Source organism: Sapajus apella, unplaced genomic scaffold (assembly GCF_009761245.1).
Source record: "Sapajus apella isolate SASKATOON/1434 unplaced genomic scaffold, GSC_monkey_1.0 scaffold38, whole genome shotgun sequence".
In the NCBI taxonomy this organism is placed as follows: domain Eukaryota; kingdom Metazoa; phylum Chordata; class Mammalia; order Primates; family Cebidae; genus Sapajus; species Sapajus apella.
In genome coordinates, this window is record NW_022436978.1 from 17,272,868 (window position 1) to 17,290,531 (window position 17,664).

At 53.3% G+C, this 17,664-nt stretch overlaps 1 protein-coding gene and 1 long non-coding RNA gene across 2 annotated transcripts in view; one reads left to right on the forward strand and one right to left on the reverse strand.

The window, feature by feature from the left end:
• Nucleotides 1-273: 273 nt before the first annotated feature.
• The window catches only part of DVL3 (dishevelled segment polarity protein 3), a 17,938-nt gene continuing 547 nt past the window's right edge, over nt 274-17,664 (reverse strand). Inside the window, exons 2-16 of the mRNA XM_032298442.1 lie at nt 9,787-9,856; nt 9,131-9,252; nt 8,918-9,027; nt 8,612-8,747; nt 8,342-8,435; nt 8,059-8,128; nt 7,327-7,466; nt 7,069-7,145; nt 6,918-6,985; nt 6,622-6,771; nt 5,883-6,014; nt 5,543-5,710; nt 3,028-3,243; nt 2,522-2,932; nt 274-1,750 (exon numbers count right to left, since the gene is read on the reverse strand). Of these exons, the coding sequence (XP_032154333.1) occupies nt 1,719-1,750; nt 2,522-2,932; nt 3,028-3,243; nt 5,543-5,710; nt 5,883-6,014; nt 6,622-6,771; nt 6,918-6,985; nt 7,069-7,145; nt 7,327-7,466; nt 8,059-8,128; nt 8,342-8,435; nt 8,612-8,747; nt 8,918-9,027; nt 9,131-9,252; nt 9,787-9,856 (1,996 nt within the window). The 3' untranslated portion in view covers nt 274-1,718. The remainder of the gene's footprint in view (nt 1,751-2,521; nt 2,933-3,027; nt 3,244-5,542; nt 5,711-5,882; nt 6,015-6,621; nt 6,772-6,917; nt 6,986-7,068; nt 7,146-7,326; nt 7,467-8,058; nt 8,129-8,341; nt 8,436-8,611; nt 8,748-8,917; nt 9,028-9,130; nt 9,253-9,786; nt 9,857-17,664) is intronic.
• LOC116564948 overlaps nt 16,421-17,664 on the forward strand; it is a 4,876-nt gene continuing 3,632 nt past the window's right edge. Inside the window, exon 1 of the long non-coding RNA XR_004275166.1 lies at nt 16,421-17,391. This is a non-coding gene — a long non-coding RNA (uncharacterized LOC116564948). The remainder of the gene's footprint in view (nt 17,392-17,664) is intronic.

Sequence of the window (17,664 nt, forward strand, 5' to 3'; positions counted from 1 at the left end):
ATTAAACTAGAGACAGAGGGGAGAGGGAGGGCAAATTCAAGAAAGATTGTTGGCGTGAAATGGATATGATGTGCTGATGAGTAAAATATGGGAAGACGGAATGTAAGCTCATAAACGTTTCTAGCTGGTTAGCCTATGTAGATTGCAATGAAGGTAACCAGGATGGGAATTCAGGAGAAACATAGTTTGTTGGGCACGTGAGTTGAGTCCATATGGAAATGCCCGGAGACGTCCAGTAGGTAACACTAATACAGATCTGAAGTCTGGGGGAAGTTGGGGTTGGAGCTATATATTTGGGAATCACCAGCATATCAGCAGCAATTGAGGATATCAGGATGAATGACTCCATTTTGGGAGTAAATAGAAAGGAAAGAGAAGTGAATCCAAGATAGAACGACGGAAGCACTGATACTGACAGGCACGAGCAATCGTGGAGAAATTAAGAGGGTTGGACAAGACAGAGCGAGAACAGCCCTGCTGTGGTGGCTGGAAGCCATGGACTGGGTTGGGAAAAATCTAGAGCTCCCAGAAGGCAGGCAAGACTGAGTCACACTTCCAGCAAAGCCCTCTGCTCACCAAAACCCCAAGTATTGTTTTTGTTTGCTTTTGAGGCAGAATCGCACTCTGTCACCCAGCGTGGATGCAGTGGTGCGATCTCAACTCACTGCAACCTCCACTTCCTGGGTTCAAGCGATTCTCATGCCTCAGCCTCCTGAGTAGCTGAGACTACAGTCAGGCACCAAAACACCCATCCAATTTTTGTAATTTTAGTAGAGATGGGGTTTCACTATGTTGGCCAGGCTGATCTTGAACTCCTGACCTCAAGCGATCCGCCTGCCTCAGCCTCCCAAAGTGCTGGGATTACAGACGTGAGCCACCGCACCTGGCCAAGTATTGTTAATTGAATGAATGCCAAAATGTCCCTACCTTGGTTTACCTCAAAACCTAGAGGTAAGGTCTTCATCTCACTTTTGACGCCCCAGACGCAAAAATATGAAAGCCCAGGGGAGCCAGGAGAATTTATAGCAGAGGCTTAAAGAGAAAATCTTGATTTGTTTCAAGTGGAGAATAAGGTGAAAAATAAAACCTGGCCCTCGGTCTGGAAGTCCTGGAAGTGTCCTTGCTCAGCCTCAACTGGCCGGTGGGCTCCTGTGTCCTTGCGCTGGGGCCATGATGAATGTGAAAATGGGTAAGGTTGCGTGTGGGGGTGGGAGTGGCCTGTCAGTTGTGGGGCAAGTCCTCTGCGGAGTCCAGCCTGACCCAGCTTATGGGCTTTATCCAGGTGCGAAAATGCTAGGGACATGTGTGGGAGTTTTGAGGGCTACCAGGAAGGGGAGAAGGATGTCAGGGGACCAGCCCCACAACCTAGGAGAGGATTAGGAGAGAGGGTCCAGCCCTTTGGGCAGGGGCCAGCCCCGAGGCTTAACTGAACTTGCAGAGGCAGCTGAGCGTGTCTCTGGGCATGGATGCATGCAGGAGTGAGAAAGATAGAGAGCTAGAGAGGCCCCCCGCAGCCTGCCATGTGTTGTGTGGCCTGATTCTCTCTGGAAAGGAGAAGAGTCTCCATGCATGGGTGAAGCTGGGCCCTCCCCAGAAGCTTAGTGACTCGGTACGTTAACGTGTGGATGTGGGGGCTGGACATCCTTGGGAAGCCCTGAGGCGCTGCCGAAGCAGGGTTCCTGGTCTCCTCGGAGGCTGGGCCTCCCCTCGCTGGGGGCTCACAGAAAGTCAAACAGCCCGAAATTCTTGGCTGCTCCAGGCCCAGGGAAAATTGGGGGAGGAAAAAAGAAAGAAAAGAAATGTTTCAGGCCTGGAGGTGAGATGAGCCTGCTGGTTAGTAGGGTTAGGGATCCGAAGGAACCAGCACACAGGGCAGGCAGGGGCAGGGGCAGGGGTAGAGCAGAGATGCTCTCTGGAAGCCAGTAGCTGCTCAGGCAACCGAGGAGGCCCTCGGGACCTCTGATCTTGGCACAGGCAGGGACAGCACGATGGCTACGGGAGGCGACTACAGCTTTAGGTTGCAGGACTGAGGCAGCAGGCAGGGGTTGGTTAGTAGGGGCAGATGAAGCAAATGTATTTTGGCGTCAGTAATGTGGGGTAAAGTCAAGAGAAGTGGAGCTGAGTGAATGGTGAAAGGGAGCTGAAGGGGAAATGAGAGAATGAGGGAGTCAGCATCCCATCAAGGACACTGCCGGAGACAACTCCCAAAAGGGGGTTTGCAGAGGGGGTCCCGGGGACGCAAAGGATTCTGGGAATTCCTGTGCAGCAGTTAGTGGGCAGAGGAAACGAACTGGGGCCAGAGGCAGGTTAGGGGGCTGCAGAGCCAATCGGTAGGTGCATTCCACCCTTGCAGCACCCTGCGAGCAGTTAGCGCACCTGGATTTAGTTCCGTTTATTTCCCTTTCAGGTACCAAACAAAGTAAAAAAGACGGACGGATGGAGAGGAACGCAGCCGGCTAGGGTGGGAGCGGAATGGAGGTGGGGAGGGGCCCTGCTCACATCACATCCACAAAGAACTCACTGGGGTTTCCCATGGCCATGCGGAAGGACTGTCTGCTGGCGGTCAGTTCCGGGGGCACTGAGGCCAGGTCGCGGCCCGGAGGGGCTCCTGGGGGCCCCATGGCCGTGGGCGGTGGGGGCATCATCAGCATGGGGGGGCCGTAGAGAGGGGGCACGCCGGGAGGACCATAGCTCGGGTGTGTGTGGTGGCTGCGAAGGCTGCTGGCCAGAGAATGGTGGCTGCGGTGGCTGTGTTCACTGGCCGCCGGGCCTGAGCGCTCGCTGGGCGCCCGCTCCCGCGGCCCCCGCAGGCTGCTGCGTGTCGTGTGGTCCGATTCGCTGCCGCTGCCCCCCGACTTGGAGTCCCCGGCCTTCGGGTCCTTCTCTTTCCTCCGATCACTGCCGCTACGGTTGGAGCCACTGCTCCGACTGCCTGTAGGAGGCAAACAGGGCCGGCGTGGGGCAGCTGGGCGGCAGGTGAAGCCCAGGGCCCACCTGTGGCCTTCCACCACGGCCCCATTACCTTACCTTCGCTGTGCTGACTGCTGGCGCTGCCCCCGCCATAGCTGTAGCCCAGCTCTGGGAAACCCGGGTGCGGGTTGTAGGGGTGCGGGGGTGGCGGGTACTGGTACGGGAAAGCCATGGGCCACGGGGCAGCCCCCGGGTGCGGCAAAGGGGCCAGCGTGTCCTGGTCAGAGGCGCCACTGGAGCCATCGTGATCGTGGAGAGACAGGTTGGCCATGTCTGTGGAGGGAAGGCCACATGGAGCTAGGTCTTTCCAGAGAGAGGTCCCTAGCCTAGGTCAGGTGGGTTCTGGCTAGAATAGGAGGAGGCACAGACCAGAGAGCTCCCCACTTCTGCAGACCTGCTTTGCCACCACCAGAGCCAGCCCCGGGGAGACCCTCCTCAGGAAGGCCCTGAGTCATCATTCTAGATTCTCAGCTGAAGCTGTACCTCCCAATCCCTGGAAGGCCCTTGCGAAGCTTTTGTACTTTCTCTGCTGGCCTCAGTGGGATAGAGCAGCAAAACTTTTTTATTTTGAGATGGCGTCTCGCTCTGTCCCCGAGGCTGGAGTGCAGTTGGCGCAATTTTGGCTCACTGCAACCTCCTTCTCCCGGTTCCAGCAATTCTCCTGCCTCAGCCTCCTGACAGGCGTGCACCACCATGCCCAGCTAATTTTTTTTTTTTTTTTTTTAATTTTTAGTAGAGACGAGGTTTCCCCATGTTGGCCAGGCTGGTCTCAGACGACCCACCCGCCTTCAGCCTCCCAAAGTGCTGGGATTACAGGCATGAGTCACGCCTGGCCTGCAAAACTATTAGGTGGCCATTTTCTCTTCTGTTCACTCAGCCGGTGCAAATTGGGGAATTTGGAAGGCTGAAATACCAGACAGCCACCAAGTACATCACACCTGAAGTTCATGAAGCACAAGAGAGAACATTATCTTCTGCAGATGTCAGCACAGCCCTATGAAGACGGCATTCATGTTTTTCCCCCACGAGGACAGTGAAGTCCAGAAAGGTTCAATGACCAGCCCAAGGTCAGCCTGAACTGTAATCAGAACAGAAGCTAAGAGTAGCTTACTTTCTCCTTACCTTCTCTGATGAAGTCATTAATTGGGAGTAAGGAGCGGTTTGGGAAATTTTTTTTTGAGATGGAGTTTCGCTCTTGTTGCCCAGGCTGGAGTGCAATGGCGTGATCTCAGCTCACTGTTACCTCTGTTTTCCGGGTTCGAGCGATTCTCCTTCCTCAGCCTCCCAAGTAGCTAGGATTACAGGCATGTGCCACGACGCCTAGCTAGCTTTGTATTTTTAGTAGAGATGGGTTTTCTCCATGTTAGTCAGGCTGGTCTTATACTCCCAACCTCAGGTGATCCACCCACCTCAGCCTCCTAAAGTGCCAGGATTACAGGCATGAGCCACCTGGCCCAGCCAGTTTGGGAAATGTAGGTAAAGTTTTAGCCACTCCCTCACCTAGAACTAAATACCCACTAAAAGCCTAGAATGAGTGCAGGGCCCTCCAGAGATTCCCTCTATAGAAGGTACTAGGCCCTGATTGCACTTTCCCGGTGCTGCTGCGAGGGTGAGTAGGGTGGGAAGGGGCCAGAAAGAAAAAACAACTTAGGTGCCTCCCCCAGTGCTCTCCAACGCGTTCCCAGCCAGGCCTGACTCTTCACAGCACTGTCTCACCCACTAATATTCCTCATCTCATGACTCTGGCGCCCCCAGGGAAATTTACATCCCTTAAGGGCAAGGCTGCTCCCACCAATGTTGGAACTACCTTGAAGAGAGTATAAGGGGCCAGCCACCAGGACTCAGTACCTTCCTGGGACACCCTCTGCTCACACACTATTTGTACCAGTTCCCAGAGCTCCAAGAGAGCAATAATTGCCCTTGAGGCCACCTGCCCTATTAAGATGAGACATTCCTCCCAGCCCTAAGGAGAGCCAGCCCAGCCTTCCAGGAAAGAAGTCAGGAGACAGGGCTGTGAGGCTGCCTGTGGACACTGCAGCCAAGCCATCAACCTGTCAAGAGCCCAGCAGCCAGCATGGGGAGTGGTGGGAGGAAGGCGGTGGTCTGTGTCAGCTCTTGCCCGAAGAGCTGATGACACCATGAGCCTCCAGGCTGTTGCCCTGAGGTGAATGACTGTGCTCCTCAGGGTTACCTAGGCCTCCAGTTCTTCCCTTTGCGCCTGTAACACCCCTAGCTGAGACTTTGGCCAATGAGAAGGAAAAGGCCTGTTCTGTCAGTGCCCTCCTGAGCTGGCCTCTGGGAGGTTGTGAAGCTTGTGTAAGATGATGCTTTGGGAACAACCAGCGTGGTCAGGCAGAGCAGGCATTTAGAGAATGCCAGGCCCAACAGGGAGATGTGGCAGGTGAACAGGCCAGACGGGACTCTTCTTCCACCACAGAACTCCTAGGCCTTGAGTTGGGCCCCCGGCTCTGCTGTCCTCCAATCTGGGTTCCCCAGAGTCTGCTGCCACCTCCCTGGCTACCTCCCCACTCCTAGCCAGGAGACAGGACAAGAAGGTGAGGGAGGCACATACTGCCACAGAGGTCGCCAAAGATGTAGTAGCACTGCTCGGAGAAGGTGATCTTGTTGACGGTGTGGCGGATGAAGCCAGCTTTCAGCAGGTTGCTGGCATACTTGCGGGCCTCCCTCCGGTCCGTGAAGCCTTCCACATTGTGGTACAGCCAGTCCACCACATCTGAGCCTGGGGGCAAGGCTGCCAGTTGATTGGGGGGGCCCATCTGACTTGGACCCATCTGGCCTCACAGAAGCTATGAGGCTGGGGCTGGTTCCAGCTCAAGGGAAGTCCTGGGTCCCCCGGCTGGCTGTGCCCATCACTCCCACCCGCCCCACACCCCACCATGGGGCTCTCTCACCGATGAAAGCGTTAGGGATGGTAATCTTGAGCCACATGCGGTCACGGACCTCCAACCCTGATTCAGGGGAGGCCATGGCTTTTACGATGGCAGCCATGTCACTGTGGATGGACAGGTGGAAGTCGTCTAGGCCTGGGGGTGGGAGGCAGAATGGTGAGGCAGAAAGGGGCTTTGGAGTTAGGGAAACAAGAGTTTGCATTCTAGCTCTACCACCTAATCGTTATGGGACCAATGCTGGGAAAATTACTGACTTCTTGGACACTCAGTTTCCCCTTCTATGAAAAAATGGGGATTTTAATATCTACTTTACAAAGGTATTTGAAGAAAGAATTAAATAATGTAAATGCAGGTGCTTGGCCCAGGGTATAATGAACATGCTATGATAATCGAAATGGCTGCCATTTACTGAATGCTTACTTTATACCACACATTGCAATGATGCTTCATTTACATCCTCTCATTAAACCCACAGGAATCTGGTAAAGTTTATATTGTGAGTCCCATTTTGTAAGAGGAAACTGAGGTCCCCTGGGTGCTCATACAGGTTCAGAAGCAAACACTGTTGAGTGGGGGTTGGAGTGCCCACTGTGGGGGAGTTGCAGCATGGGGTCGCTGATAGGAGCTGAGTCCCCTCTCCGGCTCTCTCTGATGCTCAAGCAAGAGTCTCCATGTGGACCCGCATCAGTTTCCCCCACCTGGCCCTGTCTGCTGAGCCCAGGAGACAGGGTTGGACACTCACGCTCTGTGTCAGGGATAGAACTGGTGATGGAGGAGCTGGTGGAGGTGATGGTGCTCAGGGAGGGGCTCATGCCGTATGCAGGGAAGGTGCCCGTCATGGCTGCAGTGTGGGAGACCCAGGCCGCAGGGTCAATGGGCCGGATGGGCTCGCCTGCAGGGAGGATGAGGAGTTATGGGCTACCCACCCCACCCACTGCTGGGCCCAACAGGATAGGTGTGGGGGTTCTGGGTGACGAAGAGAGACCGGGCTCATGGATGTAAGCACCAGCGTTAGGACTGAGTCTCCCATCCACTTACTCCTGGGCAACGTGAAGCAACCACGTGGACTTGGGTCCCAGCACTTGGCTACAGTCAGGGTGATGGGCCTGAAAACAAGGGTGTCCTAGTGAAGGCAAGATGTGTACAGGCCCGACCACACCCCTTGCCCAATGCCCCATTCCATCCATACCCCGGTTTGTGCACAATCTCCCGCAGTACCCGGACTGCATCGTCATTACTCATGTTCTCAAAGTTGATCTCGTTTACCTGGGAAAGAGGACCCAAATGGGGTCAGCAGTGGTGCTGAGGAGGATGAAAGGGGAACTCAACTTGGTAGGTCAGGGAGTCTTCCCCCAACCAAGAAGGGGCCTCTGAATGAGCAGCGTGCAGATGGTAGGACACCTCCCTGCTCCCTATCCACACCACTACCTAGGGTGGGCACTGATACCTGTAACAGCATATCTCCTGGCTCGATGCGCCCGTCAGCAGCCACGGCCCCGCCCTTCATGATAGAGCCAATGTAGATGCCGCCGTCTCCACGCTCGTTGCTTTGGCCCACAATGGAGATGCCAAGGAAGTTATATTTTTCTACAGAGAGTAATTTAAGACCTTAAGGGGGAGCAAGGTTCCTACCCACATTCCCAGCCCGTTAGGAAATGGAAAGGGACAGGAACTGAACTGACATTTTCTGATCCTGACCCAGACACTGCACTCAGCATGCAGGCTCAAACATGTTTCCACGGAATCCTTGCTGGCCGTAAGGTAGGGGCTCAGTCCCATTTTATAGAGCAGGCAACTGAGGTTCGGTGAACTTAGAAGATGACTTTTCTAAGCCAGTAAGTGGCAGTGCCAGGACTCAAACTCAGATTGAAATCCCAAAGTTGGGCTACTTTTATTCTATCCAGCTGTCTCTTAAAAGAGTACCTAGGGCAGAAATCAGAGAGCAAGGATGCAATGGCTGAGAGATGCAAAGGAGTGGACACTCAGAAATCATTTCCTCCAGGAAGCCTTCCCTGATGCCATTTTCTGCTTCCACAACTCTCTGTGCTTATCTCTGTCACAGCCCTGATGGCGAGGTACTAAAATGATCAGTTTATGTATCAGCTGATGTTTAGGAAAGAGAGCACCTGGAGGGCAGGGAACAAACAGGTGCCTGAGACTGCGGTTTCCTCAGACTCACCCATGTTGAGAGTGACCGTGATGATGTTGAGTGACATGGTGGAGTCCGTGATGCTGCTGAAGGATGAGGACTGGAATAGACAGAGGCCCTGAGCAGCAGGTGGGGGTGGCAGGAATTCACTCCCGCCTGGCTCCTCCTTAAGGTGAGTCCTCGGCGCTGCCCCCGCCCCAAGGTTCTAAACACTGTACTAAGGGGAAGGGATAGGAGGAAGAACAAACCTTGGCCCTGCCTAGGAAGGGCTCACCATCGGCCCGCACCATCCCTAGCTTTCTGGACCCCATACCCGCTCAATCCGGGAAACCTTCTGCTTCCGCCGCCGCCGCTTGTGTCTTCTCATCAGGCGTGAGGCGCTGCTCTGCTCTGTGGAGCTGCTGAACCTGTGGGGCCCACAGTCGTTCCCCACCAGGCTGGCCCAGCCCTGCCCCATGAGAGGCACTGCAGGGCCTGGGTCCCCAAAACAAAGCCCACAAGCCTCCGAGGGGCCCCACATCCTCAGATTTTAGGCTCCTCAGGGGTCACCTGCCCCGCAATACCCATGAAACTCAAGCCCCACCTGCTGGTGGAGTCATCCTCATCTGAGTCAAAGAAGCTGGTGGTCTCCAGCTCGCTGCTCATGAGGGTGGACGAGCTGTCGTAACCGCCTGGCTCTCGCCGCCGCTCCCCCTTCGCAGTTCCATTGAGCCGGGCTGCTGCAGGGATGGAAGCAGTCGTGTTTACACAGTGCCAGCGAAGGATGAAGGAAGGGGTAAGCCAGGGGCTGCACTGAGGCCAGGCACATCCTGAGCACAGGAAGTAGGGCAAGGAGGTGGCTAGCTGGGTGGAATGCACGGGGAGGGTGTCTGTGTTCAGGAAGATATACCATGCTCTGGGCCATCCCTCCGGCGTGGACGCTCTCGCTGGGCAGACACCAAGGAGTCCGTTTCTGTGTCATTGTCCAGGTTCTCCTGGCTGCCCCCACCAGCATGAGGGCTGCAGGGAAGAGATTTGATGGGGGAGGGGGCAGGCTCGGGGCTCCCTCCCCGAGCCCGGGGCTGAGCTGATGTGGCCCTCTCCACCCTCAGGTCACACTCACTGGAAGGATGGTGGTCGGGAGTCCCCAATGCCTCCAGTGCGCTCCATAGGTGGTGGCAGCTCCGATGGGTTGTCAGCACAGAAGGGGGCTGGGTCTGGGTGTGAGCCCTCAGCGGACACCAGCTGAAGGGGAGAAACAGAGTCAGTAGTATGTTACAGGAGCACCAAAGAAAAGGGGATAGTTGGCTTCTGGCAAGGCAGGAAGGCCTAGGAAGAAGGAAGCAGGAAATATGGAGGGAGAAAAGACAGGGCTGTGCAAGGGCGGCTGGGATGAACAGTGGCCCCCCTGCCACTGCCTGCTACTGATGGGTGGCTGGAAGACAGGGTGTGGTGAAGTGGAGGGGGAGCAAAGAACAAGGTTCAGTGGTCTGAGCAGAGATCAGCAGCTGGCAGGAGGAAAGCTGAGGCAAGTGTCAAAGGCACAGGAAACGTTACTGTCCCCACTGTGTGTTTCTCTCTCTCCCTCTTCCCCCTCCCCACCACTGTCTCACTTTTCATCAAGGTTACAGAATCTGGGGTGAGAAACAGATCATTTACAAAGCTAAAGCCAGATGCAGATACTAAAGCTTAAAACCACCAGCTACAGTCTCAGTGATGCATTTCCCTTGTCCAGCCCAGCACAGGGATGCAGGTGGGTGGAAGGCTGCGGCTCCTTACCCAGGACACCACCCGGCCATTGAAGCACGGCAGCTTGGCATTGTCATCCGAGATCTCCTCCTTCACCACTCTGCAGAGAAAGGGGGATGCCACAGAGAACCTTCTAGGGTGAAAATGAAGGATCCACAAATCCCAACTCTCAGGGGCTCTATTCTAAACTGAGACTTGAACCACCAGCACAAGACTGTTCAAATGAAAGCTGAGGTGGGGGAGACCAAGGGACAGCTCTTTAGCACCACCAGGAAGACACCAGCCCTGCCTGGGCCAGACGCCTTCCTGGGGCATCCTCTGTCATCAGGTGGTTGCAAACGGACACATCACTGCCCTCCATGCCACTCCCTAAAATCTCCAGAGTGCACTTCCCATCCTCAACATCATGATTCTCCTGAACTAGATTTTCTCATTTCCTCTGATCCCTAATTGGAAAAAAAGCATACAATTATACTTGTCCTTCCGTTCTTAAGTGGAAATCCTAACATTGTTGTGGGAGGTGTGAACAAAGAATTTAAGAAAATTAGAAAAGAGAAGTGGAGGCTGGGTGTGGTGGCTCACACCTGTAATCCCCACTTTGGGAGGCTGAGGTGGGTGGATCACGAGGTCAGGAGTTCGAGACCAGCCTGGCCAACATGACAAAACCCGGTCTCTACTGAAAATACAAAAATTAGCTGGATATGGTGGCGGGTACCTGTAATCTCAGCTACTTGGAAGGCAAATCGCTCGAACCCAGGAGGTGGAGGTTACAGTGAGCTGAGATTGCGCCACTGTACTCCAGTCTGGGCGACAGAGCGAGACTCTGTCTCAAAAAAAAAAAAAAAAAAAAAAAAAAAAAGGAAGGAAGAAAAGAGAAGGGGAGAAGGCATTTACTGGACATTTTTCACATGCCATTATGATAATTAACAGTAACACTTGCTCTCTCTCACACTGGTCATCCCAGCACTTTGGGAGGCCGAGGCAGGAGGATCACTTGAGGCCAAGAGTTTTAAGATTTGCCTGGTCAACATAGTGAGGCCCCATCTCTACAAAACAAAACAAATACAAAAATTAGCAGGGCATGGTGGTGTGCACCTATGGTCCCAGCTACTTGGAAGGCTGAGGTGGGAAGATCACTTGAGCCTGGGAGTTTGAGGCTGCAGTGAGCTATGATTGTGCCACTGCACTCCAGTCTGGGTGAAAAAGAAAGGTAGGTACAATGGGGAAACTAGGCTCAGTAGGTTCAGCAACTCAGCTAAACTCCTACTACTAGTATGTGAAGAGCTGGAATTTGAATCCTGGTCAGCCCTGAGTCTAACATCTGCATTCTTACCTATTACATCACCTTATCTCCCTAGAGTTACAGCCTATAATCTTCACATCAGCCTCAGTGGGCAGACAATATGATCTTCATTTCATGAAAAAAAATTGAGAAACACTCAGTAACTTATCCAAGGTCACAGGACTAGTAGATGTCAGAGCTTGTCTGACTCCAAAATCCATACTCTTTCCATTGTATTTCACATTCTTTACTATATAATAACAGGTAATGTGGGTCTGTGTGGAGGGTGGATTTGGGAGGATGATGATATGAGGCATGAAGGGTGTGGAATGTGGCCTAGGGAATGTGGTTTGGCCTAGGGAATGTGGCGAAGCAAGAAGTCAAGATAGTAACTGCAGTTTGGGGCTGGGAAGGGGAGTGAAAAAGTTTGAGGACCCTCAGACTGTCAAATATGCCAGGAGTACAGAGATGGGAAGACGTGACCAGGGGTAAGATGACGCATAAATGGGAGCTCTGAGCAGAGAGGGAAGACAGCAAGGAGGAGGAGGTTGGGAAGTCTAGTCCTGCCTTGATTTTTTTTTTTTTTTGTGGAGATGAAGTCTCGTTCTATCACCCAGGCTAGAGCGCAGCGCTGCAATCTCAGCTCACTGCAACCTTCACCTCTCGGGTTCAAGTAATTCTCCTGCCTAAGCCTCCCGAGTAGCTGGGATTACAGGTGCCTGCCACCATGGCTGGGTAATTTTTGTATTTTTAGTAGAGACGGGGCTTCACCATGTTGGCCAGGCAGGTCTCAAACTCCTGACCTCAGGGTGATCCACCCACTTCAGCCTCCCAAAGTGCTGGGATTACAGGCGTGAGCCACTGTGCTCAGCCCCCTTTGTTCTTACAGCAGCTTCTGCCCAGAGCCGGAAACGTGCTTGGCTCCTTGTGATGCTCACATTTTTGGACTCACAGCCAAGTTCGCAGACCGAGCCTGCCCTTCCCACTCCCATCCATCTCTGGTTCCTCCATCATTCCCAACACCACCCTTGGAAAGCAGCCCAAATCATCCTACTCAGGCCCACCACGGCAGAAAGTGTAGAAAGGATAGGCTAGAGGCTGGGCGCCGTGGCTGACGTCTGTAATCCCAGTACTTTGGGAGGCCAAGGCAGGGGTGGGGGGGATCACCTGAGGTCAGGAGTTCGAGACCAGTCTGACCAACATGGAGAAACCCTATCTCTACTAAAAATACAAAATTAGCCACACATGGTGGTGCACGCCTGTAATCTCAGCTACTGGAGAGGCTGAGGCAAGAGAATCGCTTGAACCCAGGAGGCAGAGGTTACAGTAAGCTGAGATCGTGCCATTACACTCCAGCCTGGGCAACATGAGTGAAACTCCATCTCAAAAGAAAAGAAAGGACAGGCTAAAAAGAAGGGACAGAAAGGTAGCTCAGACCCACCAGTCAGTCTGGCCACAGGGTACCACAAGCTGGCAGCCCCACAGGACTCAGAGGAAAAGGGAAGACATGGGCCACATGGCACAGCCTGCTTTGGAGAGGGGTCTGCCTATGGGTGGGAAAATGCTGCCAAGTCCCTACCACACCTCCCCTGGCAGACCCCACCACACTGCTCCACACTACACGTTTCCTCTCTTTCTGGGGGTCATCAACAGGTCACCAAGGCTCTGCTGACTCACAAGAATCAGCTGATCTTTGGCAGCTTTGGGGGACCTCAGTCAGGCCTTACTCTCCCACCATGGAGCTGAATGGCTGGGGGTTACACAGCACTCACACACACATACACACTCACGCCCCAAACGGAGTCAAACAAATATGGGCTCAAATTCCAATTCTCCCAGTTACTAGCCTACCAATTTCTCCAAGCCTCTGTCTCATCCTGGTAACTGGATCCTCAAATGCCAAGCATGATCCAGGCATTACAAGCTTGTTATATTGTCACTTTTTAGTGCAGTCCACACGCTATTTCTAACTACATATACGTTTTTAAGGGCAGAGCAAATACATCTATTCATCATTCATTGTTCATCCAATTAAAATGCTTTGGCTGAGAACCCAGTGGGTTTTAGGTCCTGAGCTTGCTACTGTAGAGATCTCATGAAACATCAGACCCAGAGTCTGCCTTGTTCTCAGAGAGACTGTGGTCCAGTGGATAGTTCATGGAAATATATTGCAATCCAGGAAGTGGTTGGAACCTCAGGAGCAGCACGTGTTCACTGGATAGACATCTGCTGAGTGTTACACAGGTGTCGGAATATAAAGATAAGATAAGCCGGGTGCGGTGCTCATGCCTGTAATCTCAGCACTTTGGGAGGCCAAGGCGGGCAGATCACTTAAGGTCAAGAGTTTGTGACCAGCCTGGCTAACATAGCAAAACCCCATCTCTACTAAAAATACAAAAATTAGCCAGGTGTGGTGGCACACACCAGTAGTTCCAGCTATTCAAGAGGCTGAGGCAGGAGAATTGCTTCAACCCAGGAGGCGGAGGTTGCAGTAAGCCAAGATCGTACCATTGTACCCCAGCCTGGGTGACAAAGCCAGGCCCCATCCCCAAAAAAAAAAAAAAAAAAAGGAAGGCCCTTAGGGAGGACAGTGTATGACATGGAGCAGCGAGCCACAGTAAATGACCTGATCGCCATGTTGCCCCCTCTCACAGCTCAACATCAGACTAGCAGTAGGTACCTTACTTCCACGTACCATTCACCATGCCCTCAATGCTAAAGATGTTTATCCTTCCTCCATTTTTCAAATAACTTAAAATGGCAGGTCGGCTGCAGTGGCTCATGCCAGTAATCCCAGCACTTTGGGAGGCTGAGGCGGGTGGATCACCTGAGGTCAGGAGTTTGAGCCTGACGAACATGGTGAAACCCGGTCTTTACTAAAAATACAAAAATTAGCTAGGCATGGCGGTGGGTGCCTGTAATCCCAGCTACTCGGAGGCTGAGGCAGGAGAATTGCTTGAACCCAGGAGGTGGAGGTTGCTGTGAGCCGAGATCGCACCACTGCACTCCAGCCTGGGTGACAAGAGCAAAACTCCTCAAAAAAATGAAATAAATAAAAATTTTAAAAGATGGCTGAGCTTACCCTGAGCTTGACAAACACTTTTGGAGACCAGATGGGACTTGAGGAGTCCTCAGGCCTCACAACAGAACCTCAAAGGCTGAGGCAGGAGTAGAGAAACTGGAGAGACAGCAGCCTTCCTCCACTGACAACTTTCCCTCTGTCAATTAGGGTCAATGGCCCCCGCCTGACCCTTGTCTTGTGGGGCTTGGAGAAATGGTGGCCTTATCACCTCTACAGTTTGCCAAGGCTTACCACCTCCCTCAGAGAGGATTCATCAGTAAAATGGTGACAATAATGACACTTAAAATTGTATGATTAAAGATTTTGATTTGGATCCAGAATCCTGATGTCAAAGCAAGCTCTGCCTCTTATTAGCTGTATGACTTTGGTTGGGCAAGTTACTTAAGCTTTCTGTGCTCTAGTTTCCTTTTTTTTGTTGAAACAGGATCTCACTCTATTGCCCAGACTGGAGTACAGTGGCACCGTCACAGCTCACTGCAGCCCCAAACTCCTGTGCTCAAGTGATCCTCCTGTTTCAGCTTCCCAAGTTGGGACTACAGGCACACTCCATCACGCCTGGCTAATTTAAAAAAATTTTTGTAGAGATGGGGTCTGGCTATGTTGCCAAGACTGGTCTCGAACTCCTGGCCTCAGGTGATCCTCCCACCTCAGCCTCCCAAAGTGCTGACATGACAGGTGTGAGCCACCAAGCCCGGCATAGTTTCATTTGTAAACCAGAGATACCAGTACACTAACCATTTCACAGGGCTGTTTTGAAGATTGAGTGAGTGAAGATTTGAAAAACATTTAGATTAGTCCCTGGCACACTAAGCATAAAAGGAGTGTGTTAAATAAATGAAACACACACACACATATATATACATATGCTATTAGTCCTCTGTCACAAGACAGCCATATCAGGTCTCCTGCTCATTTATCCTTCTGAGGATTAAAACAAAATCCATCTCCTCCACTTTATTATTATTTTTTTGAGAAGGAGTCTCACTGTGTTGCCCAGGCTGGGGTGCAGTGGAGCAATCTTGGCTCACTGCAACTTCTGCCTCCCAGGTTCAAGCGATTCTCCTGCCTCAGCCTCCTGAGTAGCTGGGATTACAGGCATGTGCCACCACCTCCGACTAATTTTTTATTTTTAGTAGAGATGGGGTTTCACCATGTTGGCCTGGCTGGTCTTGAACTCCTGACCTCATGATCCACCTGCCTCAGCCTCCCAAAGTGCTGGGATTACAGGCATGAACCACCGAGCCCAACCCCCACTTCATTTTTAGCACTGTTTTCAACCCTGCTAAAATGGCCCAACTCTGATATCTTGGTTCAAATACCACTGATGTTTGCAAGATGGTTTCAGGGGGCACATAAATTAACATTGCTTAGTTCAATTGTTAAATATTTATGTTAAACATATTTTAAAAAGAAATATAAATAGAAAATCAGACCTATGATTTCACATTATTGCTTGGTTTAAGCTAAGAAAAAGAATGAGTGGGCCAGGTGTGGTGGTTCACGCCTGTAATCCCAGCACTTTGGAAGGCTGAGGCAGACGGATCACGAGGTCAAGAGATTGAGACCATCCTGGTCAACATGATGAAACCCCGTCTCTACCAAAAATACAAAACATTAGCTGGGCATGGTGGTGCGTGCCTGTAGTCCCAGCTACTCGGGAGGCTGAGGCAGGAGAATCATTTGAACCCGGGAGGCGGAGGTTGCGGTGAGCCGAGATCGCACCATTGCACTCCAATCTGGGCAACAAGAACAAAACTCCATCCAAAAAAAAAAAAAAAAAAAAAAAAAGAATAAGAATGAGTGGACCGACAATGGATTTATTTAAAGAAAAATGTTAAGTAAACAGTAACTGGTGTAATGGGGGCCCTCTTATAACTGCAGTTTGGCCTGCCTCAACAGCAGCCTTGGGAGAATGACGGCAGCCCAGAGTTGTCCAGGCTTAGGAGGCAGGGGCCAGGCCCAGTGGATGTAGAAATAAGTGGAGGGAGGAGAGAGAGCTTATCCTAGCCCTGCAAGGCATCTGGATCTGGGATGGCCCCAGGGCACTGGACTCTGGCTGATCTTCCCCCATTCCTTACGTGGAGGCTATAGCTTGATCCCTTCTAACCCTATTCTTCTCTTGCCAGGCCAAGGCACCCACCCCCTTACCCAGACCCCTTCTCAACCCATCCGTCCTCGGAATCTTCCAATCAGAGGTATCTGTCTCTGGGCTGAAAGCAGACAATTGTCACCACACCAGGAGCACCCCACCCCAGGGCAGGAACAACAACAGAAACCAGAATAGTTAGAATGTACATAGCACTGCCCACTGTACAAAGGACTCTCACACACAGGATTTCAGGGGCTCATCCAATCCTGAGTTCCCAGGCAGAAGGTGACAGCAACACACGCCAGGCATTAGACAGAAGGTGCTTGCTTCCCAGGGCTAGGTGGGTCAGGGGCTTGGGAGAGAAGCCATACTGATGAGCACTGGGGAGAAAAATGTCTCCTCTTGGCTGTGGGGCCTCAGCTCCTAAGAGCAGTGCAGGCCTCAGGCGAGGGCTGGAGAGGCAGCCTTCAGGCCTGCTGGGGCCTTCCCCAACGACTCCAGGCCCAGCGCCCAGCTAGTGAGGCGGCAGGCCAGTGTGGGCGCCTCCCCCTCCCCCAGTCTCCTGGGAGTTGGGGGGATTCGAGGGGATCAGCCAGGCCCCCCCCAGGCCAGCTGCTTCAGAACCTTCCGGCTCCAACATTCCATCCCCTCTTAAAGGGGAAGTGACTGCTTCCCAACTCCGCCTGTCCAGATCTCCGCAGCTGGGTGGAAGGGAAGACCCCACCAGGGAGGGCAAGATGGAGAACACCAAGAAACTCTTCCTGGCCCTCCCATCCAGGCCCCAGGCCCTTCCCAACGTCTCCCCCTTGGCCACCATCTGGAGGAAAAAGGCCAGAGTTGGAGGAAAGATCAGCACCTGGGTCAGTGAGGACCAGTCCTCAGGGGTCGGGCGCTCGTTCCGGTGACAACACCCCCAGCAGCCCACAAGGGAGAGGAGAGGCAGCTAAGATAAACATCGGCTCTGCAGACCCTGCTCCCGGCCGGCGCCCGAGCACCCCCGACACCCCTCCCCCAGCTCGGAGTCCCAGCGGAGCCCGCAGATGCAGCATACTCCAAATATGGGAGCCGCGCTGCTGAAAAGATGAAGGGGCGAAGAGCGAGGGCCAGGCAACCCCAGTCTGCGGAAAAGCTGGCGCGGGTCCCTCGGCAGGAGGAGGACGGAGACTCGGGCTCCGGAACCAGGTGGAGGGGGGGTGTGTCTGTCCCTGAGGAGGGGAGGGGACCGCACGGCAGGAGCTCTGATTGCTCTCGGGGAGTTGGACGTCCCCTTAAACCAGGGAGGCCCAGGTCCCCCTTCAGGGACGAACGGGAGCCCCTAGAGGGGCTGGAACCCACGGGGCCCCAGTGGGCCGAGTCGCCCTGAAGTCAGAGCGGGGCTCGGAGCCGGCGAGCGAGGGAAGTCGAGACCGGCCGCCTCGTCCCCGGGGGGCCGCCTCGTCCCCGGGGGGCCGCCTC